The sequence below is a fragment of the Hoplias malabaricus genome, chromosome 1 (genome assembly GCF_029633855.1).
Source record: "Hoplias malabaricus isolate fHopMal1 chromosome 1, fHopMal1.hap1, whole genome shotgun sequence".
NCBI classification, from domain to species: domain Eukaryota; kingdom Metazoa; phylum Chordata; class Actinopteri; order Characiformes; family Erythrinidae; genus Hoplias; species Hoplias malabaricus.
Window position 1 is genome coordinate 83622297 of NC_089800.1, and position 27843 is coordinate 83650139.

At 43.2% G+C, this 27843-nt stretch overlaps 1 protein-coding gene across 1 annotated transcript in view; it reads right to left on the bottom strand.

The window, feature by feature from the left end:
* LOC136709755 (AT-rich interactive domain-containing protein 1B-like) overlaps positions 1 to 27843 on the bottom strand; it is a 252591-nt gene that overhangs the window by 208489 nt on the left and 16259 nt on the right. The window contains exon 2 of the mRNA XM_066685236.1: positions 7192 to 7398. Within this exon, the coding sequence (XP_066541333.1) occupies positions 7192 to 7398 (207 nt within the window). The remainder of the gene's footprint in view (positions 1 to 7191; positions 7399 to 27843) is intronic.

The following is a 27843-nucleotide window of genomic DNA, read 5'->3' on the forward strand; positions in this document are numbered from 1 at the left end:
CAGATTTGGCCGGTGGAAAAGCGTTGTGTCGAGTCGAGTCGAGTCGTGTAGGTTTAATGCAGTGGGAAAGCACCATAAGTTGCTTTGGCTCAAACTACAACACTTGTTCAAATCTTTGTAAAGCCACACGAGTATCATTTATGCTCAGTGCCAAATGTTGGTTAGAATAATTTGACCCACTCCTAGTTTTGGGTTGTGGAACTGCATTCTCAGGAGTGACAGACCCCTAATGAATCCCTTTCATTCAGGAAAGAGTTGGCATTTCAACTGTGGTCCAGAACTAATCACCCACATCAACCCCTGACATCACTAATATGACTGAATACAATCAAATCCTCCCTGCAATGTCTTGTTGGAGAGAGTAGAGAGAGAGAGAGAGTGTGGTGTGATGTGTGTGGAGGGCAAGCTCTTTTCTTACCCTCCACTTCTTAAAGAAATATTGAGAAATACTGCACTAGAGGTGGTCTATAAATCTTTGGTCATATATTTGTCCACAGTGGAATCAGAGGAGAGAACAGTGCCAGATTAAGCTATTTTCAGAAGGTCAGGCCCAAAAGATTGCATTGTATTGACTGCACAACAGTCAAATTAGATATTGAATTTACCTGTACAGAGTCAGAGGCCCATTTTAACTGCGCGGTGCCTGCGGAAGCCCTCTGTACGCTGTGAGGATGTGGCTGTATACCGCAAGTCAAAACACCACACCTTATAATTTGTGGCTTGAATTAGGGCACGTAATCACACCCCACCGAAACATAACAACTACAAGAGGTGTGAAAGTGAGTTTAAGACACCGCCAATTGACTTCTGACTCTTTGATAGAAATACTGTATCACGATCTATCCCACACTAGAAAGCGTTATCGATGGAGGATCACACAGGCTGTGCGCTGCCGTCCTGGAATGAGCGTTATTTAAATAACAGCAGACCCTTAAAGGACAGCAACAGCAGCGTGTGCAGTGATTACTTTAGTTCCTGAAGGTGATAACCGGGGGAGAATAGTTCAAAAATGGGACCTAATTGAAGAAAATGAGATAACTTTAAAACCATTAGTGCATCTCATTTTCTTATGCAGACACCGAAAGATCTGAACAAAGCCATTTGCACCTCCGGCTGCAGTACACTTAACTTGTATTTGATTGCCTGAGCAAGCTGTGGGCATCGTAACCTATTTAAGGAGTAAAGAGTAGCTAAAATTAAATCTCATTCTCAATTTCAGACGAGCTTAGAGAAATTCAAATAAAAATATATTACTGAGGGAAATAAGGGTAAAAGCTAATAAAGAGGACAAACCTACAAAATTCATTAAACAGGGAGAAAAAAAAAAATCCATGCCAGACCTCGGCGAGCTACTATGAAAACTGTGTAATTCCATCCGCATCTAATGAATGCATCGCATTTCCTCCACAAAGTTGATTGGCTTGGCCAACAGAACTGTAAGGTAATAAAAGTTACAAATGAGAACAGGCCATTAGAGCCATTGACGCTCGTTGGGTTCCCACTAATTAATTGATCCTGAAACTTCATCTATTCTGGAGCAAGAGGTGCCGTAATTAATCAGCCACCATTTCAAGGCTATGTCCTCCTTTTCTCCTCCGATCACTCCTCCACGTCTTATTTTTCAGCCTGGTTTAATTGTTTGGAAATGCCCTGGGTCTCTGAGCTCCACGAGGGGGCCGTGGTCGTTGAAGTGCTGGCGCTAAAGAATCAGAGGCAGTACGAAGAAGCCCCTAGGCGCTCTGATTCGGCGCTGATTCATTTATGTTTTCCTGTAAACCATCAGTCACACTGGCCACCATACAGTACTTTAACCCTGAGGAACACGGCTTCGCTCCAGAAGGCCTCGGGTGAAGTCGTAGACGGCCCTGAAATGTGGTGCACAATCAATGCTGTAAATTATGCCTTGATTTCCAAAATGCTTTGGTGAGGTGCCTCCAAATTCTTTATCTTTGTATTTTCCAATAAAAAAAAAAAACGTGGGACCGTCCTTCAAGGTCAAACCTGTGGAGAAGGAAGCGCGTATTAACGCAGCCATAGGTTTCTCTTCAATAAAAGAACCCATCAGCGATGGCCTGAGCCTCCAGACTCAAAAGAGAATAAGACTAATACGACACTGGCTGTTATTGTACAAGAACAGCAGAGGACAAGGCAGTGTTTCCACTCCTGTATAATGGTTGGATTCTATTAACTTAGGCGAATGGGTAAGAAACAAGCAGCAGCAAAACCAGTAATGGTTCCTTTCCTGGCTTGTTGACACATTTTCCCTCTTTCATTTCGCAGCCAATCTCTCTCTTCCCTTCACATCAAACGCTAATGTTGCCTTCAAATTCTTTTTCCTTTCTGTCTGCCAACACTGACATCACAGGAAATTGCAGTGGAATTGGCAGGCCTTTTACTTTCAAGTTCATTCCACTTCCAAACAAAGAGCCCAACTCCTGTCATCAGTGTGGGCCTTCGTGTCTCCTGTTTGCTCTCCATTTCCTGCGCGTGGAACCACCGCTGCATTTTGACATAGACATGAGGCATGTACCTAATCTAGAGCAGCTTTAAAATTTGCTCAAGGCCTAATCCCCCCCCCCCCCCCCCCCAGAAGAACACGCTGCCAACAGCAGGCTACGTCTCCAGCAGGCGAGAACAGGTAATGAGCATAAAGCAAGGAAATGGCCAATGATGTAAGCGAGTGTGATCTGGAGATCCTACACTAAAAAGCCTGGTCTGAAAACACAATCTCGGGCTGTCTGGTTGCTTCAGCGGTATAATTCACGGCAGGCTGGATGGTGAGGACTCCCCGGAGAGATGGGTAACCCTGTGAAAGCAGGCCAGCGCATGCATGTCATGGTTAGTGAAAAGACTGACACATCTGCAGAGAGGGAGAGGGGAACTGGAACGGAAAAGGTGAAATCTCTCCTCGTGCAGCATGAGCAGCAAGTGGATCGCTCAGACAAGAGGGGGAAAAAAACACAGAGGTAAAATGAGTTCATGTTACAGAGAGTAAATCCCCAGCATGCACTGTGAAATTAGGAACAAAAATGTATGCCACTGTAGGGCAGGGACTTAAGTGAACCTGATAAGATGGTGCATATTGCAACTGTGTCAACAAACTAACAACAATGCATCTGCTACTTATTGCATTATATTGTTTATACATTCAGACTGTGTCCTCTTTAAAATGCCTGCATGTACACATTGGATGTAGCTACCATTTTGCTAAATTATTTGAATAACCTGATTCCTCAAAACATTATCTTCTATCCTATATATCATCTTATACTTTTTCCAGTGTATATTATGTATATATGTATGTTATCATTATCTGTAAGCACTTATCCAATTCAGGGTCGCGGTGGGTCCAGAGCCTACCTGGAATCATTGAGCGTAAGACGGGGAATACACCCTGGAGGGGGCGCCAGTCCTTCACAGGGCAACACAGACACACACACATTCACATATATATATGTATGTATTTTCTTTATATCAGGCTTAGCACAGGGTGAACTGAAGCCAAAGGTTCTCTGCTGAAGCTACCAGAGGCCTCCACAAGGGGGAGCTGGACATTCTCTGTGTTAAAGGCATAACAGTGGGCAAGCAAGAGAGCAGAGTTCCTCTAAACAATCCTGGGCTGTATCATTTTTACAGAGCTGTGCTTTGTTTAAATAAGAGAAACGTAAGTGTTTGTAAGATGAGTGACAGAAGTAACAAACTCAACTTAAATTACTGTGTACAAGTGTGTAATGATATGTGAGTTCCACTGGTTCGTACTTTTAAATTATGTTTTAAATGTAAAATAGCCTAAGTGGTAATGATGTATTGTGTCTTCTCTCTGATATTAGCTCCTGACAGTGAACTCTTCAGCTAGGCTAACTTCAGCTAACAGCATCCAAACCTCTTCAGTTAGTTTTATCTTAGTCTTCGATGATTAAAAGTACACTCACGCTACACAGAGTTCACTAAGCAATTCCATGTATCTCCAAATGTCTTGTAGTGTAACTGTATGTAGGAGTAAATGTCTGTAGCTAAAGACCCATTGTGTAAACTGCAAAAGTTATAGCCTTGGACCTTGTAAATCTATACAGATGAGGATTATTTTGTCTGCTGTTGTGTCTATAAGTAAATGAACTAATATTAAACAGAATAATCTGAACATTAGTGTCCATTATGAGCCAATAAAACAATTGTGACAAAATAATAAAAAGAGTTTTGTGTTTTGTTGGTTATATTCAGTCCTGCTCCACATTTCATTGTTTTCACTCTTCCACTGGCATCTCTGGCTTCCTCCGCACACTTGTTATGCCTTTTAAACAGAGTACAACACCAGGGGAAGATTTTACAAGCCACTGGGCCCATGGATGTTCCAGTTAGACATGTTTGAGACGCATTAACATGTTTAAAAATATCATAATGACCACATAATTGCTAATAGTAAAGTTTATTTCAGAAAATGAATGTTATATCTTTCTGCACTAATGGTATAAATGAATGCTATTTATAAAGGATATGTATTGGTTTGCAGCCTGTGGGTCTTTTTGTGTGTCTTTTCTTAGCTCCACTCCAAGGCTCTGTCCCTGTCCTAGCTGAGGGCAGACAGACAGTGGGCAGCAGATGACAGCAGCAGGGAGGAAACTGGTGTCACCATCAGACGCTTGTGACGCAGTTCATCCTTATTGAGCAACACAGCCTGAATACACCAAACTCAGAGCATGTGCATGGGCTTGTAACGTTGTGGGAGTGGACGTAGGCTCCTCCACGCCTTTATTTTGCTCAATTCCTCATGCTATCTGGATCGCTTCTTCGGAAGAGCCATCCAACACTTTAATCGGTCTTCTCTGCAGTCATTAGAAATTATCCTTGAGTGCAATTTCTATGACACCAATTATTCTGGCCATAAACGTATTATTTTTGGTTATTTATATTTCACGATGACATTCCAGCGCTCCCTGTTTAACGTTACTGCGCAATAATCATGACTTCAGAAGTTATCTCCCTCGGCCACAGCAGCGAATAACAAATAATTTGACTAATTATTTTTGTGTGACTGCTGTGTGAGTGTCGACCCAGTGGTCTTTCTCCGCGAGTAAATAAGATAAAATGTGGGCAAAATACGTTTAGTGTGTTTATTTTTTCCTCGAGACTCTCTAGAATTCAGTCCCAGTGCATTTGAATGGTACATGCTGATGCCAAATGACAGCCTGAAGCTGTCTTGGGAAGATTACAAGAGGAACACTTGAACACACGCTGCCAAGTCCTACAATCCAGTCAAAGCCAGAATATCAGACTCCAGAGGTCCAACTTTAATCAGAGATAGAATGGTAATCCTCACAAGAGACTAACACCAAACACTGATATGAGTAAGCAAACAATGATATTGTTCCAAGAACCACAAGGGTCTCCTGCTGAATTGCTGGATAAACCATATGCTGCACCAGCCCGGCCGGCGAGTCTCTGCCGCCAAATCATGAGCCTGGATCAGGTTTCTGACACCTCTCGCCCCGTTCGGCTTATTTTTTCCCCCTTCCTTGTAGTAAAGATGGAGCTTTTACGAGACGTTTGTTTCTCATTTTCCACTTTCTCTCATCTTTGGAGGGATTATGAGAGGTCAGGCTTTCTCCGAGCCAGAGTCCATGTGTGCCAACAGCCCCCGAGAGACGCATTAAAAACTAAGACCAACAACCCTGGCTAAATATAGCACTGTGGCAGGGGGACACTGAGCGAGGCTTGGAATAGCCCAGCCAGCTTCACTGGACCTGCAAGGCCAAGCACAGGAAAGTAGACACAAAGCAGTAAGCGAAGCCTTCCATGAAACAGAAGAATACAGCACTGACACCGCTTCACCTTCTACAGCGCTGACTCGGTATCAGTCTCTGATTTACATTCAATAAATCAGGACACTCACTGTTGGTTGATTGATGAGACAAAGGACATGAAAAATCAATCAAGCATCAGAACGAGCAGCTTCCAAAGAACTGCGCTCTTGGATATTTCTATATATGTATGATGCCGTCGTCAGATCAAGGACTTTGTGTCTTTCAAGCAAAGCACTCAATAGCACCCCTAGTGGAGCACTTCACACACAGGGTCAAGTAGGGCTGGGACATTCAGAACGTCTAATCGACATAATCTTTATTATCTTTATTATTTATTACACACACACATTTTTAACTGTGTTTTTTTATTATTATTATTATTCTGCTATGTCCCCGCCCCCTCCTGCCTTGCGCCCAATGATTCCGGGTAGGCTCCAGGGGCCTGGAGGTTGTGGGTTCGATTCCCGCTCCGGGTGACTGTCTGTGAGGAGTGTGGTGTGTTCTCCCTGTGTCTGCGTGGGTTTCCTCTGGGTGACTGTCTGTGAGGAGTGTGGTGTGTTCTCCCTGTGTCTGCGTGGGTTTCCTCCGGGTGACTGTCTGTGAGGAGTGTGGTGTGTTCTCCCTGTGTCTGCGTGGGTTTCCTCTGGGTGACTGTCTGTGAGGAGTGTGGTGTGTTCTCCCTGTGTCTGCGTGGGTTTCCTCCAGGTGACTGTCTGTGAGGAGTGTAGTGTGTTCTCTCTGTGTCTGTGTGGGTTTCCTCCGGGTGCTCCGGTTTCCTCCCACAGTTCAAAAACACACGTTGCTAGGTGGACTGGCGACTCAAAAGTGTTTGTAGGTGTGAGTGTGTGAGTGTGTGTCTGTGTTGCCCTGTGAAGGACTGGCGCCCCCTCCAGGGTGTATTCCCGCCTTGCGTCCAATGATTCCAGGTAGGCTCTGCATTATCCCCAACAACAGAATCACACGATGCAGAATGTTTGAATTTTGAAATATAGTTATAAGTTTCACAAAAATTCTATAAACTGCTTTTATTTACACTTAACGTGAGTGAGCGAGGGGTACAGGGCAGTTACATTAGGTGCTTTGCTTCTAAAAATCCCAGATCTGAGATTTATTAAAGGAGAATTAATAGGAACACAGTCTGGTACTTTACATTTCTATTTATTGGTGCATTCATCAAGAAATGTTAATTGTGTTTAAAAATAATGCTGGTATTAAATAAGAAGAATATCAAACCATTATAACAATGTTGTTGTGTTTTCTTTGCTCTTTACTTTGTGTGAATATTACACCAAATATAAACTGGTCCATAATTAACTGGATTCAAATCTTCTGGTGTTTATAATGTTTTGTTAGTATTTGTAATGTCCTGTCAAGTTTCTACTTAACCTACCTGTTGCTGAGAATACGGCATCCCACTCATGGCCAGCTGACCCCTGCCCTGCATCCCCATGCCATATCTGTGTGGAGTTGGAGAACCGTAGGCCTGGTTGGGGTAGGGAACTCCCTGCTGCTGCTGCTGCTGCTGCTGAGAGTATGGACCACTGCCCATTCCATACAACTGAGAGCGTTTCATCGCCATAAAGTCCATGGAACCCACCTGAAGAACACAGCAGAAAAGACACCACAGTTTACCTACTCTCTTAAAGAGCTTACCCTTGCTTTGTTTGTTCTTTTTTACAGATTCACCTATGAAATTTGAAAGGTTTTATGTACCAGGAAACAGCCAGGATTCATATCTCCAAACCACCTAATAAGCACTATAGAGTAAAATATATAAATGGACACTGCATCTATTGGCTGGGGCGGCACCGTGGTGCAGCAGGTTAGTGTTGCAGTCACACAGCTCCAGGGACCTGGAGGTTGTGGGTTCGTTTCCCACTCTGGGTGACTGTCTGTGAGGAGTGTGGTGTGTTCTCTCTGTATCTGCATGGGTTTCCTCCGGGTGACTGTCTGTGAGGAGTGTGGTATGTTCTCCCTGTGTTTGCGTGGGTTTCCTCCGGGTGACTGTCTGTGAGGAAATGGTGTGTTCTCCCTGTGTCTGCGTGGGTTTCCTCCGGGTGACTGTCTGTGAGGAGTTGGTGTGTTCTCCCTGTGTCTGTGTGGGTTTCCTCCAGGTGACTATCTGTGAGGAGTTGGTGTGTTCTCTCTGTGTCTGCGTGGGTTTCCTCCGGGTGACTGTCTGTGAGGAGTTGGTGTGTTCTCCCTGTGTCTGCGTGGGTTTCCTCCGGTTGACGTAAATTTATATATTTACGTGTTTATTTTTTTGCATTTTCCATTCCGTGTAACATTTTAAGGATGATTTTTAAGAAATGAGACGCAAGTATGAAACATAATTTTTGAAGATTTAAATAACCTAAATATTAAGGTTCTATGTCAATTGCATGGTTCTCCAGAGGCCGGGCACCATTTTGGGACCTTTATATTTTCGTAGACAGGCCTCAGCGCTGAGTGACTCTGCTCTTTTCTTCGAATACTGATAGAAACGGAGGGAAGAAATGTGAAAAGACAGTTTCTGCCTGGGGCGGTTTATTCCTCACGAGCATTACATTTATTTTAGGGTTCCCCCCATATCCTTCAGTGAGTCAACAGGAAAAATCCCGGCATGTCAGGTTAACATTAATCCGTCACCCAAAACGCGGAATCCACGATGGGGCAGATTATGTCAGGTCTGATGTCTGCGCTCCGTCGTGCTGGATCATGGATGATTTATGGCATTTGTTCCCACTGTCTTTTTCAGTCAGCCAAGGCTCTCTGCAGTCTCCCTGAGCAATACCTGCACATCCCCACTCAATATGATGTGTCCCGCTGTGAGCGGGAGAATGGCACTTTTCAAAAGGCAGCCAGGCTTAATCAAGAAACAATACAGTGGAGATGTGCAGAAACAATCCCGCTGAATTGTGCCGGGTTTGCACACAAAACAAAAGGGAGGATAAAAAAAAATGACTCAATATACCACTTTAAACAGTGTGTCCCTGGTGTTTTGCCCACTGTGACGCATAATGGAGTCAAATCAGAGGAAATCGACAGCCAACCTCTCCTCTGTCCCTTTCTTCTGTGATTGCATCCTGTTGGGCTCAGACGCTTCTGGATAAATTCACAGCGGATACGCGGCGCTCGGCCTACTTCAAATCCTAAAAACAAAGCATCGGCTTGAGCGGTACAGCCCTGCACATAAACATTTTCCTTTTATCAATAATAAAAAACTGAAAGCTTAAGGTACTCTAGATGCTATTCAAGTGAAACTCAGGAATGAAAGAGAATCAACAAGGCAAGCTAACTATGTTCGTTTTCAAATAAAGGTACGGAGGCATTTAAGAACAACAGATGAAACACGAATCTCGGTCTGTGTCATTTTTAAGCCTTGAGTCATTGACTAATGCACCGTGCACAACATCAACAAACTGAATCTCGATGTGAACTGATTTCATTACTGACGTAAATGATATCACATGAATGCTGCTAATGTATAGTTGGTATGGATTTGTGAAACACCACTGAGAAGTGATGGAGTGAAAGACTGTGCCTGAAAGGATCAGCTATTAGTTATACATTAAAGGGAACATATTATACCTTGTATTCACAAGTTAACACAGCCCCCTGGGGTCTTAATGAAACATCTGTAACACGCTTTGGCCAAAATACCGCAAACACCACAGTGGTGTTCTCGCCCTGTCTCAACAGCTCTGTTCAGAACGACGGGATTTAGAGCCTGTTTCTTTAAATGAGAATGAGCCACAGATCAGTTCAGAGAGCCCACGATTAAGGAGCAGAAACTCTGAATTTTAGCCATTATCGCTTCATTCTCTTTTTCGCCATATTTACTAATTTATCTCATTTCTATGCACATGTTGTGCTTGTTTTGCTCAGTTTAACCTTATCTTTGCACTCCCACATAAACACAGGCCCAGCGCTGAGACTGAAGAGAGGCTCTAAAACTCTAAAACCTAGAAACGTATGTCATAGTCCACAGCCTGGCTTCTCTATTCCACCACTAAGATGCTCAGAGTAATGCACTGTGATTCAGCTGGGAGTTTGCGGGCTGGTCAGAGATCAGTAAGAAGCTCCTGTGTGTGGGTATATGCATTGTTTACACCTATCCAAACATTCAACATCATATTCAAAATGCAGAAACACTGGGCTCTTGAATGCGCAACAGTCTAAGCCTTGGCCCCAGTTCAATCCCTGGCAATGGCACAGTCGTTCATTACAGCATAACAGGCCACACTCTCCCTGGGTGGGCAGAATGGACCTCCCTCTCTCACCATCACTCAGCACAGTGCTGGCCAACTCCGGCATCTGTTAGCCGGTGTAATAGAATTGGCCGTTAGTGTTCTCTTCCAAGTGCGTTGAATAGTCCAATGACGTTGCATTGGAGACGGTCTAAGAAGATGCAAATGCCAGCTGACCCTCTCAGCTTGGTAGCATTGTTTGAGGAGTGAGGGCTAGAAAATGGGGTTGGCCAGGAATATACTGAAACATAATTGTCACTACAATACCTCATGTAATTACAGCCATCAACAAAAATGAGCTTATAATAAAAATAGCAATATACACCTCACGAATAGAGCCTCGGTCGTTGCTACTCCAGGATCAGCACTGCAGAAACTGCACTATGTAACGTTTGTAGGAAGCCAGCTCCTCCTTCCAATCTCCTTCTTAATTTCAGGACAGTGCTGTCAAAGTGAATTACACTCCGTGGCTCTAGGGGGAGTGTCTGAACCCAACTAAACTCACATTGCCTTAGCAGTAAATGAAGCTCTGTTATCCCTATAAGACAGAATGAGTGGAGATCATTTTCCATCTCCCCGCCCCCAAACTAACACTAAAATGGTGTTACTCTAAAAGAGGGGTCATAAATAGGTGGCCCACAGCCCGGACCCGGATCCAGACGCTGTCCTATCCGGACATGGACCTATAACTGATACATTCTTAAGAGCTGTTTCATTTTGTTTTAAATGGAAATGACCAGACTAATCACATGTGTTTCTGCATATCACACATGCGGCTACCCAGCCAATCAGAGCTGTGCATTATGATGAGCATTGTGACACACACACACAGGGCAGCGCTCCAGACACCGCTGTCCTGGGGCCAGTAAATATAGCCCAAGGGACGTGATAAAAGCTCTTTTGGGACACTTTCAGGACGACGGTGTTGTGTGAGGTAGAACCAGAAATAAGGGAACTACTATTGGCTGAAATTCTCATAACGCTGAACATGGATTCTGTTAACGGATAAAGTCCCGCCCTCCAGCAATAAGAGCCAATCTTATTGGCTTATTGCTGGTTACGTAAAGCCGTCAGTCAACTGCAGTTACAAGTCATTAGTGACTTTATGAACATTTGCTTTTTTTTGTTTTATTTGTAAATTTTACTTTTCGTTTTATTTAGAATATTTGTTATTTATAATATTTATAAACCTTGTTGTATATTGAAATGTAACTGAAAGTGTAATTTGTTTTGAAGTGTTGCTGTAACTACAGGGCTACTACTTCAATATGCAGGATATGCTACTGATCATAATACAGGTTATACATTATGTTCTCTGTCAATTTTTAAAGATGCAGTGTTTAGGATTTTTATTTTCAAGAAATATATTTGTTTTTTAAAAGGCAGATTTTTTTATACAGGTGCCAAAGGGTTAATTCCTCACATGCAACCTTCTCCATGTCACACAACACCTGCAAACTTTTAAGAAATCTGTTAGTTCTTGTAAACAAGCCTTGTTTCACAAATGCCTGACTGATGCATTAGAAACTTTGCCTTACCCAGCGATTCTGAACCTCTTTCCCAGTAAAAAAAGAAAACACTTAGAAGGCATCACCCAGTGGCGTATGTAAATTCTGCTTTGGGCAATCCATCCCGAGGCCTGGGCTAGCACCATTAATTAGAGAGAGGGATCCGTGGCTGAAGGGCAGCGCTCATGAATTAGGAAATGCAGGGCCTTGTGCCATTTGTGATAGGGGACACGGTTCAGGTCTCTTCCTCCACCGGCCTTGCTCAAGTGGAACGGCTTTGAGACAGAGAGAAGGCAAAGCCGAGTGCTATGCAAGCAAATCTCCTCATGTCACTGCCAAGTTCAGAAAGTGACTCCGACAGTTAGAGACCTCCGTGCCTCCCCAATGGGGTTGGGTGGGTGTGTGTGGGGTGGGGGGGGGGGCTATTGAGAGGGAAAGCGAGCCCCTATTTGCCTGTAGCGCTTAGCCCTTTCAAACAGTCACGCCTGGTCCTTGTTCAAATGGCCGACCCGTCATGTAGGGTATCATTAGAGAAGAATGGAGCACATGTTTTGGGGACATCAATAGGTTTGCATGTGTGTGGCCAAGGGGACTGCGGTTATGTGATACTCAATCCCACCGCTGGCGAGAGGAGGCCAATTGAAGGGAGGCAGCAGCAGAACCAATCTCTCTATTTGAAAGGCAGGGAAATCCCAGGCCTAATCTATTGCCACTTCAGCACACCATGATGCGGTCCACTGTAAAATGCCTGTGCAGCGAGGACGGCAACAGGATTACGCCCTGGATGACTGCCGTACACATCGCTAAAGAGCCAAGCTGGAGTCATGCTAAAGGACGAGACAGTGTGGGCTATCATCAACCTCAAATCACCAGTGAAAAACTACACTAGAGTCTATAGCAATGTAAATACGATATTATAGCAGTCAAAAGTGTGGCTGTACAACAGGAGTTTCAAATACTGGAATACAGAGACAACAAAACACCTTCAAGAAGAGTAGGGTTGGGTACCGTTCACATTTGAGCTGATACCATGTACCTAGAGATTGGTACCAGTACCCAGTGGTACTCAATGTGTAATAACAATTAATGTCAAAAATGTGTTATATATTTAGAATATTTTACACACGTTTATGTTCATTCATTCATATAGATGACAAACAAAGTCGTATCGCTAACGTACAAACCATAGACCTGGAACGCCTGTCTGTACAACGGAATTTGTGTTTGTTGTGTGTACTGTCACTTTAAGACCATTCAGCTTCATGCTTATGCTTTCACTGAATGTAGCTTTAAAGGCAGCATCTAAGATTGTGGGGAAAAGTTGTTGTCTCTGGTTTGTTCACCTTCAAAAGCGCCTTATCTTTTAAGGTGGAATGGTATGTTTGAGGGCGGCACGGTGGTGCAGCAGGTAGTGTCGCAGTCACACAGCTCCAGGGACCTGGAGGTCGTAGGTTTGATTCCTGCAACAGGTGACTGTCTGTGAGGAGTTGGTGTGTTCTCCCTGTGTCCGCGTGGGTTTCCTCCGGGTGACTGTCTGTGAGGAGTGTGGTGTGTTCTCCCTTTGTCTGCGTGGGTTTCCTCTGGGTGACTGTCTGTGAGGAGTGTGGTGCGTTCTCCCTGTGTCTGCGTGGGTTTCCTCCGGGTGACTATTTGTGAGGAGTGTGGTGTGTTCTCCCTGTGTCTGCGTGGGTTTCCTCTGGGTGACTGTCTGTGAGGAGTTGGTGTGTTCTCCCCATGTCCGCGTGGGTTTCCTCCGGGTGAAAAAGTGTCCGTAGGTGTGAGTGTGTGAGTGACTGTGTGAGTATGTGTGTTGCCCTGTGAAGGACTGGCACCCCTTCCAGGGTGCGCCCAGTGATTCCAGGTAGGCTCTGGACCCACCGCAACCCTGAACTGGATAAGGGTTACAGACAATGAATGAATGAATTGTATGTTTGAGGACAAACATGACATGACTCCAGAAGTTGCTTCAGCCACCTTAAAAACCCATTTCTCAGAAGTGTTCCCTCAGCTAGCTTTGCCTTTCGTGTTGCATAGAGGCAGAGAGCTTTGTCTGTGTCAGAGTTTAAAAACAACTCTTGTGACCACATTCAACTGATCACAATTGCCCTGTGTGTTTCACTAAAACAGATATTTGGCACCAACAGATTTGATGTGAACCGGTTCTCGGTAGTACTGACCTAACTGGGCTGGTATTCTTTGAAATACTGACTCGGTAACCAGCCCTAATGAGGAGCCACTAGAGGATGCTTTTCCAACAGAAATGAACCCAACTGAAAACAACTTGAAGAGTACATCCATTTAAATCACTTATTCTCTTACCCACTACTTCCTTCTGAATTTTACCATACGCTTTGGATTATTATATATTTAAGCTCATGAAACATCAATGGTCAAGCCTCAGTAACCTTCTATATGTGGATGATGCAACAGTCATAAGAGAAAATCTGGAAGACCTGAAGATGAAGCCTGCTCAGTATGAAGTAAACAAAGGTCAGGCTCCTGACTGTATCACTGATATCACTGTGAAGATGTAGAAGAGGTGGACAGCCTCTTTTGCCTCTTGGTTCAATTATTAACAACAAAGAATCCAGCCCAGAAAACAAAACAACACAGACTGGCACTCAGCAGATAAAGGCTGAAGGAGCTTAAAAAGATCTTCAAATATAATGCGTCTCTGCAAACAAAGATCAGAACTGTCCAGGCTGTTGTCTTTTTGCTGGCTTTTTATGGATGTGAAAGCTGGACGGGAAAATACTGATGACTTTGTGCTGGTGAAAACTTTTGAGAGTAACTCGGACAGAAAAGAAAACAAGGGGAATAATCCCTTGCCTAAATCAGGGCTGACCTCTCACTCAAACCCAGACAGCTACACTGGAGCACTCTTCTTCTGGAGGAATGAAGGGGTGAAGCAGGTAATTGAAGAAGAAGGCAGTAAAGACTGAAATACTGAAGGTAATAGAGGAAGAGAACAGCCTGCAATAAGAAGCAGACCAACAGAGATACACTATAAGACCAATTCAATTCTAAAATGTTTACCCTCTAGCTGATGCTCGGTATGGTGACCCTTGGCTCATGTGCAGCTGCTCCAGAGCTTATGGTTCCATTACATGCTTTTCTATAGAGTTTATATTAATACAAGCTGTGTGTGCATTGCTTAACCTATCTGTGTTCACTGCAGGATATGGCATCTAATTAGAAGGCTAAACACCCAAACAGAAGACGGTTTTGGGTTTTAGTTTGGCTTGCTGTAAGCTGTTAGGCCTGGTCATGTGACCAAGTTCACGGGTGTTCTAGTTCTAGTCCCAATTGTGCACTTAATACTAATTGAAACTAGTGTTGGAGTATGTAGTGTGTAGTGTAGTTACAAGTGTCAAAGTTGAGTTTAATAACAAAATCACAGTGCACCATTAAAAAGCCAATCATTTGGAGTATGATAATGATGCACACTACTGTCCCATAATTCAATGGGAAACAGAAAGGAAGGAGATTATCATGTCTAAAACATTTTAGCTCTGTTCCATACAGTGTCCTATAAAACTAATACACATACACACAGTCAAAGAGACCTGAATTTATAATGAATATGAATGGTATGATTATCTGACATACAAATTAAAATTTTAACGACAATATATTTATGACATATACTGTGCACTATACAGTGTGGAATGTGATATTTGAGTTTCAGCCAAAAAAATAATTTAAAAAAGGCGGAATACACTGCAGCTGCAGCTTGGTGTGGCGTGTTGTCATAGCAACGGTTCAACAAGTCCAGTTAATAAGAAACCGAACAGTTTGTTGATATTTTCTGTATTAGCCTACCAAATTACGTACCAATACTATTAAGATAAGTATGTGGAATTTACTGTGCAGTGTTAGTGCAGCCTTCTGTCTTTGTAGACTCTAGTTGTGGTTACTGATGTCTTGCCAATTTAGTTTAAGCCCGTGTAGATCTAGTCTGTGACACCCAGGCATCAGGAGTGAGAAACAACACCACAGCGCTTAATGAGAAGAATTATTATTATAGGATAAAGGCATAGACAGTAAAGTGGTAGTGTATTTTCATCTTGAACCATTTCAGCTGGTCCATTTATTATGAAATGTTCATAAACTCTAAAGGGCACATAGTTTATTAAATAACAAAAATAAACCAGATGTTTTTTCTTTCATAAGACAGCAACAAATGATCCACATTTATTGCCGTAACCACAAACAGCACACCAAAACTACATTAACCCAAACTTTCAAACACTAATGCTCATGACAGAGAGGGACATGTTTCACACGTGCAATAATGTACGCCACACCCAACCCAGAAACAAGAAGCATTCAGGCAAATGGGGAGTGAATAAATTTAGAGCAGGGACTCATAGCTCACGTTGATGAACTCCCTCCATGTTCTCAGCTCTGCCCAAACACGCGAACCATCCACTTTGCCTTTAATGCAGGTCTACATAAGGCAGTAATAAAGCTGAAATTGAATTTATGAACCCGCTCTATTTCAGAAGCATGAGAGGATATTGCAAAATAAAGCTATTACACCACAAACCACAAAATTAGGTCAGGAATATACTGCCAAATTTGATTAAATTGCTTCTGCAAGTTGTTTCGACTCTGATTTTACGACTTCAAAATGTTTTAAACCCTTTCATTTTAATGTACAAAGTTGTTAATCAGCAGTGGAGAAAACACACACTGAAAAAAAAAAGAAAAACAAATAGATTAGGAGGTGGCAGACTGCATATTGAGATCAAATGAGCATTAAAATGGTAATCTGCAAATGGTTATTATCATAATTCCATTTGAAACGTGCAGAAATGCGGCTTGATTGTATCTCAGACTACATTGGGTGTCTGTTTCGTGAAGCTGAGTTGGTTCCAGAGCGATGTTATTCGTCGTGTGAGTTCCATCTCAATAATACGCCGGTCCTGGATGGGCATTCATGGCCCAGTCCAGTCCACAGAGTCTTAGTGACTATTATATTGTAGATATTGTGTCTTCAATTCAGTTCAATACAGTTTTATTCACAGCTGGGTTTCAGTAGCTCCTCCTAGCCCAGGACAATGTAACACAGACTGCACGTAACCCTCATATCCAAAGCAACTCACAACTTTAATGTTGTAGTGGTCAGTTAAAGCAAGAACCCTTATTGGTACGGTGCAAAAAACACACGGCAAAGCAAGGTGCTACAGCCTCAAAATTAGGAATGGAAAACTACAGCCAGATGGTTGTAGCCCCTCACCGAAAGCTGAGAAACAATGATGGAGCATAATTCACAGGCGAGCGCCACACCAGCCGACAAGCTGGAGAAATGGGAGCCAGTGTTTCAAACGAAATGAGAGCGAGGAGGCAGCATGGGGAGGAGATACGGCTCCACATTAATCTGTGCAAATTCCACGCTCCTGCTGACTAAGATTAGAAAATTAATTTCATGGATGCAAAGGCAATATTGATGTCATCAAAGGGAAAGGAGCAGGAGTTTTAACTCTTAGTTGACAAAAATAAAATAATTGGAGAAGCATTTATACGGTGGGTCACAAAGAAAGAGGGTCCATTACAAACAGTGTGTTTTTCACAGTTTACACAAGAACTCTAAATAAGAGAGAGCGGGTAAATAAAGGGGCCACAGAGCCGTTACAAAAATGAATAAGCTGCTTCTTATTATTCAATATTGCCATTATTCTTCAATGGATCCGTTTTCCTAAGAGCTCCACTAAGTTATCTAAGCTAAAACACGCTACACACTCATTGTTCAGTGTATAATGTGGCTCAGACAGATCCTCAGCCCTTGTGTCTATGGCTCTGATTGTCATTGTTTTCTGAATTTTTTTGAGCAAATCACTCATCGGTGAATTAAAGGGCCCATAGTCCACATTTCTCTGTTTATTTCCCTGAGGTCCACTTATGATATTTGTGTGGATTTTATGAATAATTCATAATTCGTTTTACAAGACCTCTGTTTCTAACTTCTATTTCTCTTGTCTCTTTTAAAGAGAGATATGTAAATTGTCTCTGTTCTAATTGGCTTTCCCTTGTATTTGGGCTTCACACTACATTCCAGCCTGGACTGGAGCAATTCAAACTGCTACGAGGAGATGAGATGTCTTTATGTAAGTATGTTGGGTTTGTGACATCACAAAATGAATGAAATTGAAGCTTCTCAGACTGGGAAGTTAATGCTTCCTCCTGTTCAGGGTCCTGGGGGTGGGTGGGTGTGTGTGGGGAGGGGTCAGGGCCCACAATAATACAGGTGGCTTTGCTGTAGCCGTGTGTAAGTATGAAGTGTGTCTATAACCCAGCAGTGTCATATTTGCTGTCAAATGTCTCTCAGTAAATGTCACTGCTCACGAGCACAAGTCCAAAGAGACGTTCTACAGGAGAAACTGCCTTCCTGCAAAACCCTTCAGACTGAGACTGCCAGGGCAGTTGAGCATGAAGGCCGGCTAGAGACAGGGCCGCATGAAATCATTCCAGAGAGTGGGTGAGTGAGTGAGTGAGAGAGAGAGAGAGAGAGAGAGAGAGAGAGAGAGAGAGAGAGAGAGAGAGATGGTGTGTTCTAATCTATCAAGATACTATACACTGCAGCATGGGTGACATTGTTGTGGTGTTGGTGTTTGTGAAAAGGACAGTAACGGGATGTTGGACAACACCACTGTTTACCACACGTCCCTCTTTGTGGTTAGTAAAGTGACGAGAGGGAGAGAGAGAGAGAGAGAGAGAGAAAGAAAGAAAGAAAGTGCAATGGAGGGAATTTCACAAACAATATGAGGAAGGTGAAGAATAGAAAGGGATAAAAGACAGAAGAGAAGATAGAAGATAAGAGAGAGTGAGAGAGAAAGAAAAAGGGGGTGAAAGAAAGAAAGAAAGAAAGAAAGAAAGAAAGAAAGAGAAAGAAAGGAAAAAAATGAAATAGAGGATAAAAGGAGAAAGAAAGAAAGAAAGAAAGAAAGAAAGAAAGAAAGAAAGAAAGGGAAAAAATAAAGTCATTCAGAAATAGAGAGAAAGGGAGGGAGGGGAAAACAGAGAAAGGGACAGAGTAAGAAAAGAGAATATAAAAAAGCAAAAGGAGATAGAGGATAAAAGGAGAGAGAGAGAGAGAGAGAGAGAGAGAGAGAGGGAGAGAGAGAGAGATCTGTTCTCATCTCAAACAAATTGGAGTTGAAAGCTTCATGCTTGTCTCAACCAGCAACGGCTTAAAAGACAAAGCACACAAAGGAAAACACAGATGTGCGATCTGACCACACAAGACAAACAACTGTGTGGAGGAAAATAAATAAAAACAGGTTCACAAGAAAACCATGAGGGAGGAACAACAGAACACAGCGCCAAGCGGCTCAGCTCTCTAATACGGCGAGTGGGCCGCACCAGCTCAGCATAAACATCAATTAGTCAGCAGTTAGAGCCATTACAGCGCTGCCAGATACACGTCACGGCCGCTTCTGCTGACCAGAGTCTGAGCTGAGAACCTGCCAGAGTGGACGACAGTTCTCCGGATCCTCGCAGGAGGCGGCCCCGGTCAGCAGGATGAAAACCAAATCTCTCGGCCTGTGGGAATAAAGAGGGAGAAAAAAGAAGCGCCTCTGTGGAGCGTTTTCATGCGAGGGCAACTGTGGCACGAGAGGAATGCCTTGTAGTTTCACTTCAGAGCTCCAGGCCGTCTGCTCTCTGCAGCTCCCAGAGAAAACAGCAGAAACAACAGGCCTCCCATCACCACAGAAAGGCTCAGCCCAGAAACTTCAAAAGATAAACGTTAATTGTTACTTGCTCAGAGAGAGGGCCCTGATCCCAGTATCAGTACCGGTCCAAAACTACCAGAACACGCAGGGCCAAACATCAGAGGAAAAACTATTTCAATCCCATTCTCTAACCAGTTCGTGCTATCTTTTCCCATATTTCAACACTCAGGAGAGGACAAAGAAGCACTGCCCAGGTCTGTCATGTCAGCTAACAGACACACACATTGGCTTGAGTGGCTGAGCCCTGGAAACTCATATTTCATTCCCAGTCATCTTGGACTGTTTCTATTGGTCGATTCACTATGAAACTTTAACTCAGCGTAAAAACATCAATGACATTTTAATTTGTGGAGATAAATAAGAGAGAAAGAAAAAGAAAGAAAAAGAAAAAGAGTGCAATGGAGGGAATTTCACAAACAATATGAGGAAGGTGAAGAATAGAACGGGATAAAAGACAGAAGAGAAGATAGAAGATAGGAGAGAGAGTGATAGAGAGAAAGAAGAAGGGGGTGAAAGAAAGAAAGAAAGAAAGAAAGAAAGAAAGAAAGAATAAAAATAGAGAGAAAGGAAAGGGAAAACAGGAAGGAAAAGATAAGACAGTAAAATGAGATAGAGGATAAAAGGAGAGAGAGAGAGAAAGAAAGAAAGAAAGAAAGAAAGAAAGAAAGAAAGAAAGAAAGAAAGAAAGAAAGAAAGAAAAAGAAAGAAAGAAAGAAAGAAAGAAAAAAAGGAAGGAAAAATAAAAATAGAGAGAAAGGGAAGGGAAAACAGAGGAAGGAAAAGATAAGACAGTAAAATGAGACAGAGGATAAAAGGAGAGAGAGAAAGAAAGAAAGAAAGAAAGAAAGAAAGAAAGAAAGGAAAAATAAAAATAGAGAGAAAGGGAAGGGAAAACAGAGGAAGGAAAAGATAAGACAGTAAAATGAGATAGAGGATAAAAGGAGAGAGAGAGAAAGAAAGAAAGAAAGAAAGAAAACTGATTAAAAACAAATAATAAAAAGGAAACTGAGCAAAAATGGCTAAAATCCAGAGCTTCTGCTCATCAACCCTCACTCCTGGGCTCATGCTCTGAACTGAACTGTGGCTCTATGGGTAGGTGGTGTAACGCTAATAACACAATGTGATATTTAAAAACGTGCCGGTATCTCAAAACGAGGGTGGTATTTCAAAATTATCATGAAATTGTATCACATTTCTGCATGTGTGTTGGGATTAGCACATGGCCAATAGAAGGGGTGAGCCTCAGTTCACCGGAACACAGTCTGCACTGTGGTGTTTAGCCTGTTAGCTCATTAGTTAGCCGCTAATTTCCCTTCTCTCCAGAACGGTCACTAGACTAAGCTCTGCGCTAAGCTAACTGTTTAAAAGTTTGTTATTACCACCACCACCACCATCCTCCATCCTAATTCCTGGCTTCCGGTATCACCAGTGTCTGCGTTAATATTTCGACACAGCACGACAGTATGATCAAATCGGATACCGCTCATCACTGTGCGACTCATTTAAAGGAACAGGCACTGAATCCAGGTCACAGACATTTTATTAAGACCTCAACACAACCGCCCCATACCACTACAGTCTGATGAAATGGGACTTGGAGCTTATTACATTCATTACATTTAGAGACGTAGAGATGCGGTGCCAATTGTTTTTTTTTTGTTTTTTTCTAACACCAAAACAGATATCGAAATCCTAAATATCAGGTCACAGACAGTTTCATTAAGAACCCCAGAACTGTGTTCACGTCTGGAAAAGGGGTAGAATATATCCCCTTCAAGCGTTTAGAACTTCACTCAAGATGATCTGGCATCTAAAAAGTGGGGAAACACACAGAGTATTTAAAAGTAGGCCACACACTAACTCTTCCACCTTAAAACAGGAAATACATACAGTGCATAATTATGGGTACCCCAGTTATGAAATAAAATAACACTGAAAATATGATGAAAAAAAAAACACGATTTTAAAATGATTTTAAACAAACTGTCACAGCTGTGGACACCCTTCCACTGAGAGCTTTACGCTGTAACACAACAGTCTCCTATATCAATTAATGGGATTTGAGAGTACAAAGGAATTAATCTGAGGCCACCCCTCCAGGGATATCAAAATCTGATTGTGGGGTCTCAGAACCCTTTGTGTGTGTATTTACAGACACAGATGTATTTCATGACAGTTTTTTTGGCCACATGAACAGGCAACAGGAAACCACACAGGTGAGTGTGTAGTATTTCAGGATATGTTTGTTACACTGACTCTTATTTATCCCTCAGGTTTTCGACACAATGGGTTTCTGCTTAACAGTGAGTGTCTACTTATTCTTAAACTAGAGCTACTCCTCTGCACAAATAACTTTGCATAAAGTTGCACTCAGTGATGTTTCTTGGAGCGTAGCTGAATAAAACTTCACGTAGTTGGCCGTGTATTTCTTCCTGCGGAGTGGTACAGTGGGTGCAATCTCTATTTGTTAATGCTCTTCTGGAGTCGATACAAAAATGTGTCTAATAAATTTACATTACGTCCAACCTACGTGGAAATCACCTGAGCTAATACACTCACCGCGCTTTATTAATATAACCAAGCCACAAGCTGCAAACGAGGCCAAACGCATTTCGGAATTAATGCCGGCTATATTCGCGCTTAATAATATATTCGTTTTAATTAGAAAAACAACATCTAGTGAAAGATTCTTCTGGGCAGCACTGCTGGCATCTCCACAAACAGTCAGCTTTCATTGGGCGCTGTAAAATAACGGTCAGTTTGTCTGCGTGCCCATGGGCCAGAAAACCTCCACACGAGTTCTCATGCTGCTATTCGGCATTAAGACCCTTCTGTACATTAAGATAAAATATGCAGCCACTAAGCCACGGGCTACACAGACTTGGCCTTTGATTTGGAGCGCAGCCCAGGCCTGCGAAAAGTCCACTTCATTTCAGCAGTGCCATCCATCAAGCGAGCTGCAACAAACAGATATCCTGACCTTCAATCTTTCTCCGGTTATTAGATACTCATTTAAAGTCACCTGAAACAATCCTGACCAAATTGATTTCATTATTGGACTCCGAGCGGCGACTCCCTGATTGCTCAGCGGGAAATTTAAAAAGTTAATTAGGAAAAAATTGATTTTCATTTTCCCCCCCCGCACCGGCACCGTATCCTTCGACGCGTCGCACCTCTGAAGTTCCGTGGAGGAAATGACAGCAAATTCGGACCATGTCTCTCAGTGTGACAACTGTAGCTGATGTTGGGACACAGTTGATGAGAAATGGAGGGGAGGGGGGGGGCGATGCTATAGCTCATCGTAACAATGAGGCAGGGTTCCTGAACCCCAGGCGGCCGGAGGAAAGAGCTCTTGGGGGTTGATTGTCCTCTTAATGTCTTTGCTCCAAACAGAATGGTCTTGTCGACCCAGCAGTTCCAAGGATATGGGCTGCTTTTGACCCCCCGTGACCTCTCAAGGCCACCCCATAGAGGAGCATTGGGCCAAGGCCTTTTTCAATCTTTTAAGATCTCTGAATCAATCACAGTGCCACATGTGAACATGTGGGACCAGTGCTATGCAATCAGGAAGGCCTGGCCTCAGGGGTAATTCATGTCCACAATCTGACTTTGTCCCCTCACATCCCAATGGCTATTACTCTGTGGGCTCACTCCACAGCTCCACCAATACACAAGAGTGACCGCCGTGACTCACAGAGGCAATTAGGTGGCACTTTCATTTGTGTGTGCAACCTAACATCATATTGGGTTTATCTAGCTGTAGCAGTCTGTAGTCTGTAGCAGAAATGTGGATGCTCTGTATGAGGAAATGAATGGGAATAGACAGTCAAAACAAAACCCCAAATCTCCAAAACAGTAACTTTTGAAAATAAGAGAGAGTATCTAGTAATTTCGGGCCATTTTTATTGGCTAATGTTATTGCCTAAATATGTTGAATGAGAAAGTCTTGAGCCTCAAATACATGTAACTAGAGGATGTTTTATATGGAAAATAATAATAACAGCATTGTTCCGAAAGATATTGACGGTGGCTTAGTGGTTAGCACGTTCGCCTCCCAGCGCTGGGATCTTGGGTTCCCATCTGGGTGGAGTTTCCATGTTCTCACTGTGTCTGTGTGGGTTTCGTCTGGGGTCTCCGGTTTCCTCCCACAGTCCAAGAACATGGAGGGTAGGTGAATTGGCTTCTGTCTAATAACTGTCCACGTGTGTGAGTGAATGAATGTCTGTGTGTGTGTGAGTGAATGTGTGTGTGCCCAGATATGGATTGGTACTCTGTCCTGGGTGAAACCCTAGTGCCCGATGCAGTCCTCCAGGTGGATGGTCGTTCCTGGTCGAGAGTACGCTGTGCACGTTTGGCTGCCGCTTCTCGCCAGTGTGTGTGTGGATTGAGTGTTCTGAGTGTTCTGAGCAGTGTGGATTGTAAAGCGTCCGTGGGTATCTAGAAAGGCGCTATATAAGTGTAACAACAGATAGATAGATAGATAGATTAAGGGGTTGTTTCTCAGACAGGGATTAAGCCTAGTTCTGGACTATATCCTCCTTTCAGTGGAAAATCACAATTCTAAATGCGGTGTAGTCCAGGAATAGGTCTAATTCCTTTTATGGGAAACCAGCCCTAAGTGTACAAATACGTTTTAAAGCCTTTTGTGTGTGTGTGTGTGTGTGTGTGTGTGTGTGTGTGTGTGTGTGTAACATATAACTAATTCACAATTAGTTGGTAATGTTGTGTAATAATAAAAATGATAATTGTCATTTTATTGAAGAAAAAATGTAAAAATTACTTAAAAATGAAGTAGTTTGAAAATGGCAAGCGAGAATTTATTGATGCGCTCCATCAGGAAAAAAACGTGGCAAAAGCATGTGCATCAATTTGCTCTGTTCCTGGAGATATTAATACTCAGTCCAAAAGTAGGTGTGAGTTCTGGTTTGGACGTTATTAAATGGTGGTTTCTAATTAATGTGTGCAATTATTTGTCAACAAAATGTGTCTCTTCCACATTTAAACCATCAGTGGCAGTGAAAACATACACACACTAGTGCACTAGGGGCTATGAACACACACCCAGAGTGGCGGGCAGCAACCCCGGGCACCCAGGGAGCGGTTGGGGTTCAGTGTCTTGCTCAGCCGTTGATTGAGGGAGGGGGACAGTGCTGTTCTTTCACTCAAACCAATTACCTTTCAGTCCTAAGCCCTCTTCTCTTTGTCTACGACACTTTAATTTTAGGAAAAACAGTTACCATAAAATCACAAAAATAAATTACAATTATACATTGCACAAAAGCAAATTTAAACGTATGTGTACAACTAATGAACGCAAGTGAGTGGAGCCTCAATTTATACAATCCATTCATTTCATGCATTATCTGTAACCCTTATCCAGTTCAGGGTCGCGGTGGGTCCAGAGCCTACCTGGAATCATTAGGCGCAAGGCGGCAATACGCCCTGGAGGGGGCGCCAGTCCTTCACAGGGCGACATACACTCACACCTACGGACAATTTTTGAGTCGCCAATACACCTACCAACGTGTGTTTTTGGACTGTGGGAGGAAACCGGCGCACCCGGAGGAAACCCACGCGGACACAGGGAGAACACACCACACTCCTCACAGACAGTCACCCGGAGGAAACCCACGCAGACACAGGGAGAACACACCACACTCCTCACAGACAGTCACCCGGAGGAAACCCACGCAGACACAGGGAGAACACACCACACTCCTCACAGACAGTCACCCGGAGGAAACCCACGCGGACACAGAGAGAACACAACACACTCCACACAGACAGTCCAGGTCCCTGGAGCTGTGTGACTGCGACACCTACCTGCTGTGCCACCGTGCCACCCGTTTATACAATTGTAAAAAATTATAATATGTATGTGTTAATGATTCTACTGTGATAAAATCCCGTGCACACGCATTGTCAATTAACCTGGTCAATAAAGCCATACGACCTCCATTTTGCAGTGCTGCCGTACACTTTACAAATGATGGGAATACAAGGTGATGAATTTCCATGGGCTGTTTCCCATAAAGAACCCACTACATTTCATTAAAAGTCTTCTCTTTCATTGTTAGAGTTTAACAAGGCCATGACTGGACGCTGAGATTGGTGCTTCTTACAAGTGCTTAATTACGCAGACACATAATGAGCCGGACACAGAATAACCCCAGTTCGAGGACTTGGGCGCCAAAGTGGGATAATTTCCAGTGTAACAATTCTTTATCAAGCAACATTTTCATTGACTGCAGTGTTACATCACAGCGGGAGAGTCCGTGACCAGGTTCTACAGTCAGTAATGAGCCAGTGCTTTCAGGCCTTGTTCAGCACCACAGCTAAGCTATCATGTTATCACTAAAGGCCAAGGCTGACTGGAGCTGAAACCTATTAGCAAGGCTATTTGACAAGTAGAGCAGCTCCAGCCAGAGGACAACGGTCCAAGTCTAGGGTCAGTGCCGCTTTCTACACGCCAAATATAGACCAGCTGTTAACCTTGTCCAAGTTCACAACATCCTGAACTGCAGGACCATTACCTGACCTCAAACCACAAACTATCTTCTTTACAAGGCTCCTCTGTGAGTCATGGTGGAGGCACGGTTTTATGAAGAGCGCTCTTTTTCTTTCCACTGCTAAGCTTTGATCCCAGAATCCTCCTCGGTGGAGATGCTTGGGCCTGACTCATCTGGCAGCAGCGTGCTTTAAGTGAAATCACATTGCACTGCAGAGCGCAGACACTTTCCTCGGCCCTGACCACCACAAAGACTCTTCAAAACACATCACGGGGACTTGGACAAGATAAAGCAAAGGTCAAAGCCAGTGGAAAACTGTAATGTAACATTTATGTCCAATAACACTTTAGTGACTGTTGTGTAAAACTACAGGAAGAGATTGAGAGCTGTCGTACCCTCACCCTCATCTGTTATCTTAAATGTAAAGCCTTTAAACACTGAACACTTGTTCAGTGCATTTGCTGGAGCTCCTTACAACCTGTAAACTCTGAAACAAGGCCACCCAGTCAGTATTTTGTGGGTTGCCTAGGTCTGAAATCATGGGATATAATGAGTTTTGATTTAGAGGTGGAGTACAAAGAGGACAATGTGAAAATGGCTAAAATCCAGAGCTTCTGCTTCTCGCTCCTGGGCTCTCGCGCTGCACTAAGCTGTGGCTCATTCTCATTTAAAGGAACAGGCGCTAGTTTTGAACAGAGCTGTATAGACAAGGGGAGAACACAGCTGTGGTGTTTGAACCTTGTAGTATTTTGTATAGAAAAAGACACAGATGTTTTATTAAGACCTCAGCACATCAAGCTGCTCCAACCCACTATGACCTGATGATGTGATACTATTGCATTTATAACATTTAGAGATACCAACGTATAAATGAATACACTACACAGACTTCACACTGACAAACAGCTTACATCCAAATGGTTATTACTCAGTCAATAAATGGCTTTTGAAGTTGTTCCTTTGTTATAGAACCGTGTAATAAACATTTGGACGGACCACAAGGTCCTACCAGGAATTAACACTCACTGCGGCTCTTGCATTTTCAAAACCGGTCAAACTGCACTTCTAGAATAAAATCAATTATTCGTTCAGCCCTAAAGAATAGCAGAACGTTCCTGTTTGTTATGCTAAGCAAAGCACCTCCATCTTCATTCCGAGCACAGAGAGAAATAGCACCGCTGATGAATGTACGGGCCTGTGGATAAGTAGAAACAAGGCTTTCATTGCCAGAATGTCCGAGCATCCATTTAAGCATCCCCAAAGCTTTCGGCAGCAGGGCTCCGAAGGAGCAGAGGCCTACTGACTCACCAAAAGTATGCACAACAGATGAAAATGCAAAACTCTTCTCACCCAGCCTTCTCCATTTTTGTGCGTCTGTAATTATTCATATTGTATGCAGGATTTATGCATTTCATTCTGTTTACTTTGTTACTCCACGCACTGCACATTTGTTTACAAGACGAAGAGGCCATATTGACAGAATTACCTACTCATAGGCACGACAGATCCCATCCCAGTGTTCACAACACATCATTCAAATTCAAAGAGAAATGAATTATAGATGGTCCCTTTTTCTTTTTCTCTTCCTGCTCTATACATATCATTAGCTTCCCCTCCCAGCTGCCAATAACCATGATTCCGGGAGCCAGAAAGAGAGCAGGCTCATAGTAAAAACAGGACGTGTCCTCTTTCCTAGACCTAATTTAGGATTCAATTACAATACTCTTTAAAACCACCGACTTCTCAATTAATTATTTTAAGATTAGCCTGACAGTAATGGCCCTCCCACCATCTCCGCGCAGGAGCGGCTCCACGGCTCCGGCTGTGATGCGTGCTCTCGAGGAAACACAAATAAATCAGCTCTCCTCTTTTACCTCCTGCACTCACTACTTAAAAAAAGAAAGAAGGAAAAAAAAGGGGGAAAAAAACACTGTTGTTTTATTCCACTTTTTGCCTGGCGTCTGCTCTCCTCGGAGCGCTATTGATATTCACGTGCGACGGCGGGGCCGCGCTTTATGAGCCGCTGGGGCCAACTGTCCCCTGCTCCACAGAAACGCTGA